We start from the raw sequence: 18,127 nt of genomic DNA, 5'->3' as shown, positions 1-18,127 counted from the left end.
GTGTAAGCGTCTTTTGTAATCCAGAAAATGTTCATTACTTTCAGGTGGTTGAATCCTTTTTTAAGGTACTGTAAAATTGTGTTATTCAAATTAGTTTAAAATCATTGTGATGGACCAGGCAAGTGTCGGTTTTTCTAAGTTAATGTTGTTTAATTTCAGATTTGGAAAATACCTGTGTAATAAATGCCTACTTTGCTTTAAAATATCAACTCAAATTCTGTTCCTATATAGCTATGAAGTTACCAGTGTAGCTTCTTCAGGTTTTCCAGAATTCTTTCTGTAGTTGTGTAAAGTGCACATTAAGTGATTTAAATGTTTGGGTGATGCACTTTTTAAGGATATGACGCAGACCTTAGCGAGATATTGGTGTGTGAGAATCCATATAATCTCCATCTCCTTACCTTGATAACACAAAGCAATTTTGATCTCTTATTGCTTTCGCGATAATAGCAAACAAAGTCTTAATGGGCAATATGGGAATAAAATGCCCAGACATTACTGAATGCATAATCACAATGGCATTCTATGGGGTTCAAAATGTTTTAGATTCAGGGGGTTTGGACCACAATCCTTTAACCTTTTGCTCAGTTGAGCCCATGAACCACACACACAAGTGCTACAAATATACACTTTATTCATGTATTTTACAAAACTGCTTTACAAATGAACATGGCTTCTATAATGGAGAGCACATAGCCAAGACAGAAATTCAGGAGGTGTTGCTTCTTGTAAGGCCTTGCAGTGTGCTTTAGAAAAACGTCTCGGTAATTACTGTAGAAACCAGACAGGACTGACTTCTGACATAGTAACCCTATGCAGATTTAAACCTAAATTGATATGTCTGAAGGACCCGTTAAAATGTTTGTTGGCCCACTACAATTACAGGAATAATTATAGAATGGGACTTGTTTTTGGTGACTGCAGGCTGCAAAAACGTACGTATGCTGTGCATGATTAAGTTCCTAACCACAGAAAGCAAATTTCGAAACAACTGGAACTGAACCTGTGATTTTCTCCCACACAGTCTCTTCTACATTCACACACATGATATCGGAAGAGTGCAGTTCCTCAGGTGTCCCCTCAGTAGTGGTAGACCTTTATCTGATTACTTTCATCCAGGCCCAGTTGGAGGAGACCACCGAGGGAGGATGGAGGCCGATAGCGGGTAAACAAGGGTCTGCTCAGCTTGGTCAAGGAACACCACTTACAGATCTTAAACATGCACAGAGCAATATGAATGTGGTCAGGCTTGTGTGTAGATTTTTTATGATGAAAAATGGTCCAAATCTTTCATGACCACCTCAATGACGAGCGGAAATGCAGCAGTGCTAAAGCAGTCAACATCGTTGCACAAGAGGATTGTGATAAATTAGAGGGAAATAAGGAGGTTTCAATCATTCATGGGTTGAAAAATGCCAAACCTAGCCAAGGAAGGGTTTTAAAGGATACATGCCAGGATCTTTCCTGCGTGTTTCGAGCCATCTCTTGTTGCACTCGATCAGGCTTTGCAACTGATGGTCATCCATCTCTGTGGACTTTGTAGACAACATACTCTGCACCTGTTCACTGATACACATACAGGCGCACACACACACACACACAAACATGTACAAAGTCAGTATATACATCTATATACAGAGTCTTTTACACTCAGACTAGAAAATATCCCCTTAGGAGAAAGACAAACAGCAGAGGTGGGCAATAAGCTTATTTCCCTTATCCAGAATTTCAATTCAAAAGGAAAACTATCAACATCAGATTAAAGAAGACAGGTTACAAATTAGAACCATCAGCACTGCAACAAAGTGCTACATTCTCAGAAGCGGAATCGGAATGTCTGCACACTGACCTGGCTGGAGCAAATCCTGAGAGGTTGTAATTGCCTATTGGTGAATGATTTCCACGGATAGTCATGGGAAGCCCTATGACAAAAAGAATCTTACATCAGCTATGCACCTTGATATGGCATCTGATAACACCAGGCCAGTACCAGACATGTTTAAAGTGCACTCAAGAGAGGCACAGCTAAAAAAACAGATCTTAAAACATTTGAGTTAGTTAATGTCCAAACTTCAGTAGCCTTGTACAACCTACCAGAAGATAACTTGTTGGACGCCACTGAATCCTCATGTTCCTTCTGGAAAATGAAGCTGTTGCGAGTCCTGGCTAAGTTGCTGGTGCCCATCCTGGCAGAGGACCAGGGCCACCTGTGCACTGGGAGCAGGCCAGAGAAGAGGGCATGTTCCTGAGATAAGGGCGCTGACTGGGCATGGTATGGGGCCTGACTGTTCTGCAAGAGCGGAGCCTTCTTTTGGGCCAGAGAACCCAGAGCCTCCAGGACGGTGTTCAGCTGTTCGGAGATGTGCTGCAGCGAGTCGGCCAACTGCTGCACTTTGGCTGGAACAGTTGGATGAGCGTCTAAACCGAAAAGGGGAGGGAGTGAGACAGCATGAGCGAATCTGACAAACGCCACACTAATAAGGATGACAACACATTCCCTCTGGCCAAGTCTGAGGGCGCTCAAAACAAACATTAGCTAACGTCTTCTAATAGTCATGCTTAAACAATAAGGGAAAAGAAAAAAAAACTAAAAATGGCAAAGTAAACACTGATATTGTAATAAAGTACTACTAACCTGTCCCTTCATGGCCATCCACACTGCTCATGTCTGATTCTGTGACAAAAAATGTGACTTTCCTGTCCACGTCATGTCTATACGTGTCATTGAATGAAATCTGAAAGAGCCACAAAGAACAAAGCAACTTTAAAACCCAGCAGGTAACATTATAAATGTTAGGTAGACAACTTCACGAAACAATCTTCAGCAAACGTCTTCAGGACCAGGTTCAAACATGTTACTCATACATCATCAAATACACAACACAGACATTATTCAAGTAAAGGCACTGACAGATAGAAGAAAAAAGCCGCACACACCTCCTCCCCCAATGAACTCTCCAAGTGGTTAAGTCTCTCTGCTTTCTTCTCTAAAAGGCTTTGTCCCTTCTGCACAGTAGCCCTAAGCTGCTCCAGATGGTTTGCCTCCTTCACAGAGAAAAGAGGCAGGAAGACCGCATGAAAGAGGAAGACTGATAGGGATCATTTCGAAAACACTGTTAATGACTTAAGGATATATTAATCAAGTGCCTTGTATTAATAATTATCTTGCATGACTATTTTGCTCTCGCAGCCTCATATCACTATTGCACGCTACGTGACATTAAACCCAGCTACACTTTAACCTACAGGATGGTAATCCACATGATTGTGTAGCAGAGACAGATACAACTATGGCAGCCAGAGCTGACCTCCAAAATATGCCTTTTCCAGAGGTTGATTTAACTATTGTTTGTTGATGGTTCAAGCTAAAAGAACTTTGATGGCAGTAACGCAACTGCTTACACTGTAGTCACAGCAGAGAACACCTTGAAAGCACAGCCACTACCTCCACCCTATTCTGCACAGGCGGTGGAACTAATTGCCCTGATTGCGCTACACACACACACACATGCAAAAGACCCGGTGTCATTTGGAAACCAGACAGAAGACGAGTGCCTTGTGTTATTAAGTACCCTGTATGAATGATGTAATTATGTAAGCAGAAACATAGCTTTTTATGTATTTTTGAATACATAAGAGCACGTTTAGACCAGAGGTGATAAGAAGGGCCGAATTGGGCTTCTTCCGACCTTGTGTAAAACTGACATCCTTGCATGGCAGGAAGCGTAGGAAGATGACCTTGGACGTAAGAGTGGTTATCCCTGCTGACAAACAGAAAGCTATGTTCTATCTACATATAAAACTTGTGTGATGTGTTAAATGGTTGTCTGCTGCAGTGATGGGAGTGAGCCCGGGCTTCCTCTCTCTCTGGGAGAGGGCCCGTGCCTCTCTCTGGCCTGCCGGGACGTGGGTGAGCCAAACAAGCTTGTTGTTGTTGTTTAATAAATATACTTATATGCAACTCCGGAGTCCTGAGGTAACTTCAGTACATTTTCACCTAACAGAGACTTAACTCTGCATGTGGTGGAAGACTATCCATAGGCTCCAAACAGTGTCTTTCAGTCAAACAGTGTCTGTCTCTCCTACCTGCTGGAGGTTCTTCAGCATCTCCTGGTTGACCCCCTCTCTGACGGAGCCTTGAAAGCAGCTAGAGCGGGCGGCCAGCAGCACTGCCTGCCTCTCACTCAAGCTGCCACTCTGCTGCTCCAGGAAGTTCCGGGCCCTCTGCAGCGACATGCCCTCGGAGGATATGTAGCACCTCAGACTGAGAGAGACAATCATCATTATCAATTATATAGTCCTAAACTCCAGCTAAAGGCTAGTAGTTTGAACATAAACATAGCGCAAAAAGTAAGGACATTTGTATTTGGTAGATTATTTCTGTGGTGTAACAATGCTTCATGGCAATCTTATACCGCTGGAAAGCCTGTTTATTTCCCTTCTGTAAGGAACATGCATTTGGTGGGGTGTGCAGCAGAGCTGAGTATGTGGGTTGCGCCCATGAAAAATTTGCCAAATCTTCTCTGCCACAAAGGCCACATTGGTAGGCCTACTCACCCCTCGATATTCTCGCTGTTTTTGGAGGGTGGAGGAGTGGAGGATGCATTCGGGGGGTCCAGATCCTCCACATGTAATGACTGCTCATCACTGGGAAGTGAGGATGACTCTCGGCCCTTCTTTCTCATTTCTTTATCCCTGGTGCTGACCCTCGTTTGCCGTCGTCCTGACTTGGACGAGGAGCCTCTTTTCTCTGTCTGCTCCAGGTCACTTGAACAGACACACATCCCAGAGAAACAGTCTTACATCACCGCAGTAAAACAGCTGCTGCACAAAGGATTTGAATCTTTAAACCTAGTCTCTATAGCTGGTTATCATTTAAACAAAGGTATGGTGGCATAAAATATCCAATGTACGGTTTTACAAGAGTGGGAGTAAACAGAGTAGTATTTGTAGTAAATAAAAAGTCGTAGTAGTAAGTAGTATTTCTACATGTTTTGTGAGGCAGTAATGTGTATTGTCAAGGTCCATTCTTGTTTGATCAAATTGTGTTGCCAAATTGTCAGATTGTGTTCTCCTCATGTGTTGGGTATGTTGAATATGAATACTGTATGTCTTTCTGAGGGTGCTGGGCTGTGCTGTGAGGAGGTCTTCCAGGACGAGGGGTTTGCTGTAAGGGTGAGTGCACTACCTGACACGACCGCTCAGCTGGTCGCAGCGCTCCTGCAGCAGCTCCAACTTCCTCTCCAGTTTCTCCCGCTCCGCCTTCATCTCATGGTTCTCTCCCTTCAGTCGCTCCTTCTCCCTCTTCTCTAGTTGGGCCTCCTCTTTGGCTCTGTCCCTCTCAATTTTCAGTCTTTCGAGATCCTCATGAAGTCCATCAATCTGTGGAAGTGTAAAGGGAAAAGCCTAAACATACAACTCACACAGACAGTCAGACAGACAGACAGAGACAGACAGACAGAGACACAGACAGACAGACAGACAGACAGACAGACAGACAGACAGACAGACAGACAGACAGACAGACAGACAGACAGACAGACAGACAGACAGACAGTGTATTTATCTCAGTACCTCATTTTCCTTCAGTCCTAGCTGGCATCTTCTCTTCTGGATCTCTGATGTCTGTGAGAAATATAGGAAATGTCACAAAAACACTGAATAACAGATATATACAGCAGATCTAAACAACACAAAGTAAGAGGAGTCATATAACAGGTTTCATGCACAAAATATTTTTAAAAAAATCAAAAACTTGCTGAAAATTAAAAACTGTGTGTGATGAGGGAGAGATACTTAATCAGAGAAAAACAAAGATGCAATATACACAAACTGAACAACTCCAACATCTGAATTCAGATAAAGTACCTGGCTGAAGAGCATGGCTTCCTGGGTCTTTAAGTCTTTGGAGCGTATCTCCAGTTGTAGTTCTAGTTCCTTAATCTCTTCCTCCTGAAGAAAATGCATAAGAATCATAACATTGCCATTGATAGTTTTACTGCATGCAGGGGTCTAATTATGTTTCTCAAACATCAAACATGGAGTCTTGCTGGCTGCTGGTTTAGTGGCTACCGACCTTCTTGGAATATGTTAGCCGTGTCCTCTGGACCTGCTTTTCTAGTTGGGTTTTGAGCTGCTCCAGTTGCAGGTTGTGTGAGGACAAAACACGCTCCCTGTCCTCCTGCAGGGCAGTCCGCAAATGTTCTCTCTGAATGCTCTCCTACACAGACACGTACATCACATACAAGGTCTTTAGTAGAGCTTCACCACAGCGCCTGAATGTGACATCCTGTTTGATTCACAACACAAGCAGAGGATCATTGACAAAGTTAATCCTAATTCTGAAAATTGTGAGGCCAGAGGCACTTACCCAGTAGTTTTCAATGCAAGGGTGCCTAAACAGAAAACTGTGTGTGGTGTCATGTTTCAAGGACTGCCACTGCAACTCCTCTAACTGGTAGCATGCCTCCTCCTATTCTTCCTATCCACTGCTGCAACTCTGCTTTAGCTTATGTTCAGTAGCCTACAGATGGTCTTACACCCTCTCCCATCTTAATGCACGCAATCTTGCTCTTGTAATCCGGTTTCTTACAATGGCAATTCCATACCATGTGGAGTCATGCTGAAGTAGACACAACCTGATCAAAACTAAGATGTGTGTGGGTTCACAGGTTATTTTGTAACTTAACTAGCAAACAGAGAACACTCGTTGCAGTAATCACAAGTAAACTGACTTTGGTTGCATTAAGTTTATACTTTTCAATGTAGCCTACCAAACCTGATTATTTACACATTAGATCATATACTTTACACTTGTTCTTATAAAATGTTAAACCTTTGAGTAATTAAGGTGGTCAGTGAATTTATTTTTTTTCAGTGATATGGCACAGGGGTGTACTGAGTTTTGTTGTATACTGTAGATGTGGCCATGAAAAACAGCATCAAATAAAAATCTCGTGTCATTGAGGGTAAGTGTTGAAAAGGCAAGGATCTGAACAGTCAAGCACACCTCGGGGCTAAACGAGACGTGACAGATATAGGATTTAGCGTGAAGAATAAATCACACAGCAAGACAGAACGCATCATGCAGATCTACTGTCTGTCAGGGTTTACTCATTATTTAGGCCAGAAACCTTTATTGAGGTACACACGCTTTCCTGAACTTGTGGCAGAGAGTGGGCTGACACACCTGCTCCACGTGGTCCAGCCTGATGGCCTCCAGCTTCTGCCGCTGCCCCTCTTTGGACTGCTCCACCTTCCGGTTGTGATCCCGCTGAAGTTCCTCCCGGATCTCCACGAGCACGTCTCCAAGCTACACACGGGAAAGCACACACAGAATAAAACACCCAGCAATCAGTACAGTGAGGTCTGGTTTTCTGCGTAAGGCCTTCCTTAAAATGATTACTGTGGAAAATGGAATTTCTACTTTAAAAAAATTCAAATAAAAAATCCAAATGGGTCTAACCTCAGTCCGATACTCTGCCAACTGTTGCATTGAGCCTCTCGGTACCTCTCTCAATGTCTCATTGGTCTTGGCCTGCAAAACATGCCACACTCAGACACCTACAGGCATTGCACACACAAAACTGCACAACCCACCCTCGCCACATTCGCCAGCACTGACCTCCAGCTCCAAGGAGGCTAGAGTCTCCTCTGTCTTCTTCTGCAGCAGCCTCTTCTCCTGCATCAGCTCCAGCTCCGACTCCTCTCTCAGCCGCTGGAGCTCGCGCCTCTTCTGGGCCTCCAGCCTCTCTCGCTCCGCTCTCCTCTCCTCCTCCAGTGCCCTCTGCAGCTCTCTGAGCTTGGTCTCATTCTCCTCTCTGAGCAAATGACATGCCACAGCACACTCAGAGGGACATCACTTTCAATAGGGCAATTCAAGACCATTAAAACCATGTTCTAATGGCATCATTACAAACGTAGCTTCTTTGAGGTGCGCATGTATCTGCATGTTGTGATGGCTTGACCCTGTCTACCCTTGAATATCTTGAAATCTTATTTAAGTTCACCTAGAACTCCCAGTCCTCTACCCTACTTATTCCTGCTTGGACCATCATAGATCCCCTTTCTCTCACCACAGAAGGCGGTGGTTAACTGATCATACATCACCCCACTCTTCTGGTCTATACATTTAATTTAATTGATACAGACTGCATGCTCAGATAGAAAACTTCCACTAGGATAGTTCACTGGCATGATATAAAAATGGCGAGGAAAAACCTGACAGTGACTGAATGCATCACAGTGACTACTAAGTGAGGAGGGGTGTGTACTGACATGAGCAAACGCTGCTGGACCTCCCACTCCCTCCGGCTGCTCTCCCTGAGTTGCTGGAGCTGCTGAGCCGACTCAGCACTCAGCCTGGTCTCCTCCTCTCTCCTGCTGGTGTCCAGTTGTAGTGTTAAGGCTCTGGGGGGAAAAAAACACACTGAATCACTTAAGGATTCCAGCATCTAATACCAGTTTCTACAAAATTGAAATGATAGAGTAAAATGTATGCTAATGAAGCAGATACACAACATATAAGCTCTATATCCGCACACCTGAGTTTTGCCTCATTCTCTTTTCTCATTCGACGTTCTTCCTCTTCTTCATCGGCTCGCCTTGCTTCCTCTTTGAGGAGGAAGGTCGGCTTCTGCTTGTCGTGGAAACCCCATGGCATTCTGTCTGTGACCTCCTCTACATGTTTCGCCCTTTCAACCCTCGGTCTCGTTTGTTCTTCTGTTCGAGTGCTTTTCTCCTCCAGCTGACTATTCAACTCTTTTCTTTTGAACTCATCTCTTTCTTTTACAATGTCTGTTTTCGGTTTCATTAGATCATCGTCCATCTTTTTCAACGTCCTTTCATCTCTAAGTTTATCACCCCCTACCTTCTCCACCCTCTTTCTCTCCTCATAGTTTTTCTCCAAAATCTTTTGTGCAACCTCCTCCCCTTCGTCTTCTTCCTCTTCCACCACCTCCTCCTCCTCCTCCTCTTCCACTTCCTCCTCCTCCTCTTCCACCTCCTCCTCCCCATCCACCTCAACCGCCAACTCCTCCATATCCTTTTGTTTTGTACTTTTTTCTTCTTCCTCCTCTGATTTTTTTCTCTCCGCCTTTCTGCTCATTCTTTCTTCCCCCGTTCTTCTCTTCTGCAAGTCTGATTTATTCTCCTCCTCATTTTCATCCTCCTCTGGTGAAGCATGGGCGGTGCGCACCAATCCTCTCCTGGCCACCTCAGGTAAGGCACCCAGCTTTCTCAACCCAGAGCTCCGGCCCTCTCCCAGGGTGGCGTGCTTTATGTGAGAGGACGAGGACAGGGAGGCATCTGGAGAAATGGCACACAGCTGCAGCCTCTGCTCCGCCAGGAAGCCGTCTCCATCCAAACCAAGCAGATACCTGCACATCAACACAAACCAGGGCATCACTCTTGTGACTGAAAGGGGAAGTCTGGTCAAAATAAGAGGTTATATGGAAAGACAAGATGTGAATACACCCTTTTTCTCAGGCAGACCTAGAACCTAGGAAGCGCTATATTATATTTAGGCAGCATACTACGCAAATGCAGAAAACGACAACTTTATCATTTCTTTTTCAACATCAAGGAAAGAAATGTGCTAATGATGAGTCAGTGATTGGCGGTCAGATCGACACTACTAAAAGCCTACTGCAGTAAAATGAGGGAAACACCACACAGACAAGCTGAACGTTCTTAAATCAGAGCATACCTTTGACCAACAGAAATCCAGCAATGTTTCCACCAACCTGTCTGTAAAGTTTGTCCTTTGCCTCGCCTGTGGTCCTTGTTCTATCACTTCGATTTTCCTGCTCTCCTCCTCCTCATGTGCTTCTCTCTTGAATAAAAACACAACATGAAATAAATGTATTGATTCTCTTATGACAATATTTCTCAGTTTTACAAAGTCTTTACTTTAGATCAAGCACTTTCTCTGAAAACTTTAAAACAAACAAACAAAAAACACTTTACTGGTGATTGCTGGCTACATCAGAATTATATTCTTATTTATTCTACTTTATTCTTTTTTGCCAACTTTAATTAATCATATTCATTTGTACAACAATAATAAACAACATGACCATTTCATCATTCCCCCCCTGCCTTTTATTACTTTAACTGATTTTTGAGACATACCTTGACATCATCAGTAGGTGATAAGGCCTCCTCTTTGTGGTCACTGGCAGCTGTGTCCTGTAGAGTAAACACTTTTTCACTGCCCTGCATTACTCTGACCTACCCCACACCACTCAACATGCAGAGGACAAGTCAGTGTCTAATCTAGCAAACACGTTCTAGACACGCAAACACAGAGAAACACTGAAGCCAGGCCGGCAGGAAGGCAAGAAAGCCTGCGAGACAGGCGAAGGGGTTGCAGAATTACACTATATGTACCTGCACTTCTCAATCCAATCCCATCCAATCCACAGGGGCTGAGCTTTTACTGCACCTCATGATAAGCATCACCCAAAGCCTTGCTAATTAACATCTGAGAAGGCTTTCCAATTAACTATGGCAGTTTTGAAGCACTTGCTGCCTCTCTGAAATCAAATTAAAATGACGGATTGGAGAGTTCAAGTGCAGACCTTTAAAAGAAGTCTACAGCGTGAGAGAGTCTACAGCACAAGTGAGAGCTCAAACGCAGAACTATCTGGTACCCTACTGGGCGTCACCCTCCTTAAGCTTCAGACAGGGCCTAAGTGCAGGAGAAGCATGCGTGGGGAGGGGAGATGGATAGGGCACAGAGCCAATTAACACAGACCCCTACCTCACCAGGCAAAATTGTTCGATGCACCATAAGCAATTTCCCCATGCGTTCCATCCTCGGAAGCGACATGAACGGGATTTCTTTCTGTCCACCTCCAATCACTGATCTTGTTCTCTGTTTCTTATGCAGGACCTCAACAGCCTCTTCTTTGCTCACAGATGCTTGGCCTTTCTCTGAGTCTTCATCACTGGATGTAAGGGCAGGGCCTTTGGGGGTTGTCTTAGCCTTCCCTAGGGCTCTTGTGCTTACGGGCCTCTTACTTTCTTTGAGGAGACTTTCTTTGCCTTGGCTAGCTATCCCTTTAGCTTTTGGAGTGAGTTTCTCATTGCCCACCTTTTCACTACTATCACCATCTTCTTGGTGTTCTCTTTTCACACAAACCTCCAATACGTCCTCATCACTATCGGACTCTCTTGGTTCTGTTTCAACATACTTCTCTTCTGCTGAAATGCACTGTTGCGTATCCACCACTAATTCATCCTCTTGGCTTTGTACACCATCTTCTTCAACACTGTCATTTCCTTCTCCCTCCTCCTCTTCTATACTGCCCTGTTCTACTTCCACAACCTCACTTTCTTCTTCCTGCTCAACCTTTTTAGCCTCCTCTGAGATTTGGACAGATTTATCCATTTTAACCACTACCTCTTTCCCACTTAATTCCTTCTCACTGGAGCTCATTTTCTCTTTCTCTACACATTTTTTTATGACTTCTTTTTTGTCACTATTCCCTTCTGGTTCGTCGTCGTCGTCCTCCTCCTCCTCTTCCTCCTCCTCCTCCTCCTCCTCCTCTACCTCCTTTACGGATACCTCCAAGACGTCATCATCATCATCATCACTTTCTAACACCTTTTCGTCTTTGCTTTTCAAAAATCTCTCAACAACCTCCTCACTTTCACCTTTTTCTGAGATGTTCTCTGAAACAAACCTCTCTAAAATATCACTTTCCTCGCCACTCCTTCCTCCTCTGGAATTATTTCTCTCACTCATAACACATCTCTCCAGAATGTCACTGTCGTCTTCCTCGCCATTCACACTACCAATGTCAGGCTTAAGATCTGTCTCAAAAGCATCCTCGTCATACCTACCTGAATCAACCTGTTCATATAACTCGGTGCTCTGCTTTTTTGCCGTTTCTAACAAAACTTTAGGGCTGTCCCTCGTGTCCTCTTGTGAACAAGCCGCCAAACTATGATTACTTCCACTGTCCTCTGTTGCTTTCGGTGTTTCACTATTGTGCATTCTCTCAACTCCATCAGTCTCCTCTTCAGCGTCTTCTACTGCACTCACACTTACGCTACGGCCAGCATGGTCATCATTTTTAACACCCTCTTCTTCATATCCTTCAAATACCTCCAAAACCTCTTCACTTTGTCCGCTGCCGTTTCCATTCGCTTGCTCTGTGTCACTAGCATGCCCTTTTCTCTTATCCTTCTCTGCCAAAACAGCAGCCCTCTCCCCTTCACTGGTTATACATCTCTCTACTACATCACTGTCTAATTCCTCTTCCTCTCTTTTGCTCTCAACTTCTACACTTAGAAAATATCTCCCAAGGTCTTTACTGCTGTCCTGTTTCCCTCTGGAGTATATAGCAACTACTTCATCACTCTCTTCCTCAACTCCTTTAGGTTCATCCATGCTTTCCTCAGCTCTCCCTAACATGTTATTATCATTCTCTTCTTCCTTATTATCAAAGTTTTTTCCAAGATCCATCTGAGCTTCCTGTTCATCTCCCTCACACTCCTCCTCTTCCTCATTTCTCAAAAGCGCTTCATAAGCCTCCTCTTCCTCTGGGATCTCCTCCTCCTCCTCATCTTCAACTTTCTCTTCACCCTCTCTATTATCACTCCTGCTGTAAGCCCTGCTGCTTCTATGTAGAGGTGTGTTAGGATGTTGGCCGCTCGTGAGGTCCTACATATGGTCGTTTGATGAAAAGGGGGGCGGGGAAGGAACCAGGACAGGAAAGGAAGGATGTGTAAGCGTGCAAAATCATGAACATTACCTTGTTACATTTGGAGACAGAGGAGTAACGAAAGGAAAGTGGACAAGAAAATAACAACTCTCCACAAGAGTTAATGGCACATTCCAAAAGTTAGGTCAAAGCACATTTTATAGTCCAGCAGACAAAAGCAATTTAAAAATTTCAAAATAGTTTTTGCTGTCCTGATACATACCATAATCTGAAACATTTTCGTCTCTTTCTAACTGGTCAGTGGCATTCTATAGAAAAAGCCACCAAATCACTTCACTATCTGCCAACCCTTTTCTCTTTATATTATTTGTCTGCTGGGGATGGTTGCACCAAGAGGGCTTATGCCTGGTTGTGAACTAAGTCTATTCAAACTTCAAACCAGATCTCAATGGCACTTCTCATCTTTATTTTCTACAGCCAACAGTCCTTCAGATGAGACGGTAAATAGTTACTGTAACTATCTATCCAGTATTTCATTGAGATACATACATTGGACATCTGTTATGATCGTCCATGTCTTTTTACTTGGTTATAAGTTATTTTACTATTTAGCCTTGAGTGGTATGGCATCTGCTGACTGTGTTATCCAATTAACTTCACTTCACTTGTTTGTAAACAAGTAGCAAAGTTTACCATAGAAACTGACAACTAACAAACCCTGTGTAGTATGTTATTGCCACATAGGATTTCATATGGACACATACTGCTGCGAACAGTCTCACCTACACAGATGCTTAAGTTGGGAGTAATGGGTGTAAAGTCCTGTCTGACTCATGGTTGTAGCTACGAGCTTTTCAGTAGTTCTAACTATGTTAGTTTGGCCAATTGATGTAACCAGCCCCTGGACTATAAAGCTACTTTAAGAAAGAGAAAACAGGCCACCTTTACAGAAGAGTTAGGAGAGGATAGTGAAAATACATTAAAGGAACACAGAGAGTAATAAGAAAAAGTGGCTGAAATGGTAAAACAGTGACAGTACGGGGACATGAAGTCAAAAAGGAAAGGTCCACACGTTAGGTTTCCATCTACTCAACAGACAACAACATGCCGGTTACAGAGACATACAAAAACAAAGGATAAGCACATTAACGGTCACTGCAAATACTTTTTTTCAGGATTTTTTAAATGTTTCTTTCAAACGTATTAATTAATGTATGTTTGGAGGTGTGTGTGTGTGTGTGTGTGTGTGTGTGTGTGTGTGTGTGTGTGTGTGTGTGTGTGTGGTACAGAAATAGATCTCGTAGCTGATAGATACCTGAGAGCCAGGTTCTGGGCTGCGATCCCTTACTAGATCCTGTAGTTCTGGTTCAGTCAACTCTTCAGGAGGAGCACTTATACTTGCCTCGCTGTCCTAAAACACAAAACGGAGAGAGTCAGAGTGAAATTTATTCCAGGACTGAAACTAAACCAAAATATAATAATCTGCTGGGTGAATACTTGCTGTATGGTCTGTATAGTAGTATGATTATGGGTTATTTTTGTTAACATCAGTATTATTAAAGCTGTGTCACATTTCTCTGAGTGGCAAAGTGTATTCTACTTTGGGAAATATTTGTATTAGTTTGAATTTGGTTTAATGTTGTCTTTGCTATGTGAGTGTATCAGGGAAATGTTACCTCGTACTGAAAGCTTTTTCCCAATGCATCCAAGTCAAGGTGTAGATTGCGCATCAGCTGAGCTTGACCACAAGGGCTCTGGAAAATGCACAAACACATTTCTCTCCATACATACTTGTACTAATCAATGCCGAATGAAAACTACTGAATGTCAATATGCCCGTCAGGGATGATGCAATTTATTTCATAATGTTGTAATTTTTGTAATTAATTATGGCTTTTGATTCTAAACACATACAGTGAACAACAATATTAACAGCAGGAATCATGTCATGAATCGGTCTTCACATTCAACATGTTTAGCAATCTATAAATCATGTCCACCCTGCATTTCATAATCTAAAATACTCAGCAAAATTCAACAAATTAGCAACAAAAGGCCAATTTCATTGGGTTCTGACCACTATTGTGTCTTGTACGGTATTTCTGAAATTAAATGTCTGTGAAGACACAGCTGAGTGTGAAGTGTGAAGTGTAATCTGTTTTGATCACATAATGACTCTATGTTTGCATTGACTGATAGTGACATATCATGCACTGAAGTCATACCTCCCTATCTGAGGCCTTCTCTTCCTCCTCCTCTTCCTCCTCAAGGCCAAGGCCAGTGAGGGACATCTGCTCCTGGTGCTTCGTTTCCAAAATACTGAGCCCCAAACTGGATAAGGGGCCCTGTGGGACAAACAGCACCATTGACTAACAAATAACAACAAAAACATCAATCTTACCAAATATCCTGTCCAATAATCTGCACTTTGGTGCAGGATCTCGTCAGTGCCTGACTACGCATTCAAGTGCAAAATTCTATAATTATTCCTCATTACCGCAAGAGAACTCCTTAGGGGTTCCAGGCCGTCGGAACAGAGGAGGGATGCACGAAGTGGCGGAATGGATGTTTCAGCTCCAAATCCCCGCAGAGGAGCCAGGGAACTCAGAGGCGCAGGCAAGGACCCAAGGCCAGGGTTGAGAGGCTAAAAGAGTGTTTGAGAAGACATCATGAAGTGAAAGTGACTCTATGGCAGAGGTGGTGTAGACAAACACACAATCCTAATTCCACCTCTGCATTTGACCCATCCAGGGAAGTGACACACACAGCACCCAGTGACACACACACACACAGTGAAGTGAAGTTACACTAACCCGGAGCAGTGAGCTGCCTTTGGGGGCGCCCGGGGAGCAGTGATCAGGGTTAGGTACCTTGCTCAAGGGCACGTCAGCCGTGGATGTGGGCATGGGAGAGCAGTGGTCTACCACTTCCCCCGCCCACACTTTTCCTACTAGTTGGGGATCGGACCGGCCATTCTACGGTTTCCAGCGTGAAACCCTAACCAGTAGGCCACGGCTGCCACTTCATGATGGCTACCGAGAAGCACACAGGGCGACTCAGGCTAATTTGTATACGATTTTTCAAATAAATTGACGTCCCACACTAACCATGACACCCAAATTAAGTGCTGGAGGCTTGAGTTCCTGCTCTTTCTTTTTCCCTTTCTTTTCCTTCTTGTCTTTCTTCTTCTTCTCTTTTTTCCCACCAGGCGCGACTGTCTTGGATGGACGAGGTTGGGCACGCTCCCGCTCCTGTACCACTAATTGGCGGTACTGTTCATCACATGGGTGATCCCAGGTAGACTGCCCCGAGGAGAAATTAAAGTAGTATACATCTCCAGTTACATCCTGACTGTAAAAGGAGAGAGAGAGAGAGAGAGAGAACATGTCAGCTCACTGCAAAGTGGAGAAATATGAGACAAACACTGAGGGAAGGTCAAAAGAAAGACTGTCAGCTTTTGCTTCAGAGGTAAAAACTAAAATTACAATGGACATCTTTCTAGTGGCGCTTTGTACATATGTTACACATAAGGGCATCATTGTAAATTAACAGGCTGAACAGAAGCCATCGGTTTCCGGCAGTATCACTTGCCCAGAGCTATGGTAGACAAGTCATAGTAGGTTATGCTGTATTGTCTCAGGTCTAGGGGATCTTTCAAGATTCATCTTCCTCTCACCATGGTTTCCACTCAGGGGGCAAAGGGGCAACAATCCCTTCTCTAGCCAACCAAAGCAACTCTGGCTCCTTAGCAGGATCAATTCCAATTTCTCGTGCATACTCCTCAATCTCTGTCAATGGGACAGAGCACAGCAGGTTAACATATGGCAATTACATATTAAGAATAAAAAAAATGACAAAATTCAAACTATTCAGACTACTTAAATACATAGTCACCTTGGTCAGAAGGGATATAGTTATCATCATATTCCTCCTCAAGGATCAACTGATCTCCAATCTTCAGAGCAGCTGCAGTCATGGTGCCTGCACAATAAATATAACCAAAATGCAATGACGAGGCGTACTGCTATGCCTGCTACAGCAATCCCTGCTATTCTACTACCAAATAACGAGTAGACTTCATACGTTTCACCTCAAAGCAAAAGCTCGGTTGGTTATTTTGCGAGTCTGGAGTTAAAAGTGTCACAGACGTGACGTTGATTCCAAAACAAAATATCGAGAGAAGGGTCTATTTTAGCTCACTACAATGGAGTCAGAACACAAAATCCTGTTGGTGCAGTCTATCTGTGGTATCAATACTATGCAAGTTGGCAAGCTGGCAATAGGCACTCACGTTAATTTAATGTTATTAACAATAACCGACCAGCTGTTAGATTGGTGTAACGCCAGTTGCCTAGCTAGCATCTGAATTCGTTTCTCGGACAATCAATCCAGCTCGGTGATGTTTATCAAAAAGTTGCTGAGCGCTTACGTTAGCTGCTGTTTCCTAGAAAGTTACAATCGTGTGCCCATCACCTGCGGCGATTATAAGCAGCAAACTTAAATATAGGCGTGTGTAAGATTATGATTAACAAGCGACATTAGTTTGCAAGCTAGGATAACTCACTAACCCAAACTAAAGCTAAACGGTGCCTAGGCAGAAGAGCTAGCAACTGACGATAACGTTAGCTAGGATAACTTCGGGTTCATACTTCAGTTTCACAAAGATTCCATAAGAAAGTTTCCATACCAGAAAAAAAGTCACCGGCGTTTTATGGTTTTGTTTTCATTTTAAGGTGCCAAGAAACAAAAATGCTAGCTAAAGAAATACACAACAGGTGAACCAAAAAACAAGGATCTGTTTAAGTTAAGTAGCTAGCTAAAGATACTCGTCTTCCGGTGTTCACTCATCCCCACGGCAACCCCATTACCTGGCTCTGCAGTGTACCAGTGTCAGCCGTTCTACAGGGAGCCTGTCAAAATGTGTTCAGCCAATCCTAACGCGACTCTTCTGTAAAGATCCCGCCCACGAGGTTCAACACAAGAAGACAGCCAATCAAACATAACCTGATTAAACCAATGGCCGGAGTCAAGCTAGGCCAAACGTGCAAGCAATTGACTATTAATTTAGTATTTCAAATCCTTATCCCAATATTTGCAATGTGTCTGAGAATTCTTTATGAATTTTCATCCACTCTTCCTTGCCGATGACTTTGACACATTAAGTGTCTTGTATGCAGATGTGTAAAATGTATCCACAAATTTTTATCCTGTGAAAGATTTGGGACTGCAGGAAATCCAAAAGTTTGCTTTTAATGTAGTACTTCATGGTGCAATTTCAGATTTTCTTCGAATCATTGTCCTGTAGAAAACGTCTTGTAGGCTGAATATATTTAGTATTTACTGGACTACATTCTTCTCTTAATTCATACAATGAATCCTGTGCCACTTACAAACTGATCGAAAATCCCAAAACAGAATAGATTCACCCACATGTTGTCACTTACAGAAATCAAGGG

At 43.4% G+C, this 18,127-nt stretch overlaps 1 protein-coding gene across 1 annotated transcript; it reads right to left on the bottom strand.

Moving 5' to 3' along the window:
- Positions 1-1,080: 1,080 nt before the first annotated feature.
- Positions 1,081-16,647, bottom strand: cep164 (centrosomal protein 164; the record flags this gene model as incomplete). Its single annotated transcript, XM_080845129.1, has 27 exons — positions 1,081-1,180; positions 1,450-1,566; positions 1,850-1,922; positions 2,095-2,418; positions 2,636-2,735; positions 2,938-3,045; positions 4,087-4,264; positions 4,558-4,767; positions 5,189-5,382; positions 5,575-5,625; positions 5,869-5,952; positions 6,077-6,220; positions 7,190-7,312; positions 7,466-7,537; positions 7,625-7,820; positions 8,278-8,409; positions 8,544-9,377; positions 9,744-9,832; positions 10,132-10,188; positions 10,763-12,670; positions 13,987-14,082; positions 14,348-14,425; positions 14,897-15,016; positions 15,169-15,315; positions 15,779-16,022; positions 16,348-16,459; positions 16,566-16,647. 27 exons carry the CDS (start codon positions 16,645-16,647, stop codon positions 1,081-1,083), a joined length of 5,973 nt encoding a protein of 1,990 aa, XP_080701255.1.
- Between the last annotated feature and the right edge of the window lie 1,480 nt (positions 16,648-18,127).

This window comes from Sprattus sprattus, assembly GCF_963457725.1.
Source record: "Sprattus sprattus genome assembly, chromosome: 9".
Classification (NCBI taxonomy): domain Eukaryota; kingdom Metazoa; phylum Chordata; class Actinopteri; order Clupeiformes; family Clupeidae; genus Sprattus; species Sprattus sprattus.
The sequence above is the reverse complement of the archived record's forward strand: the minus strand, read 5'-3'. Positions and strand labels throughout refer to the sequence as shown.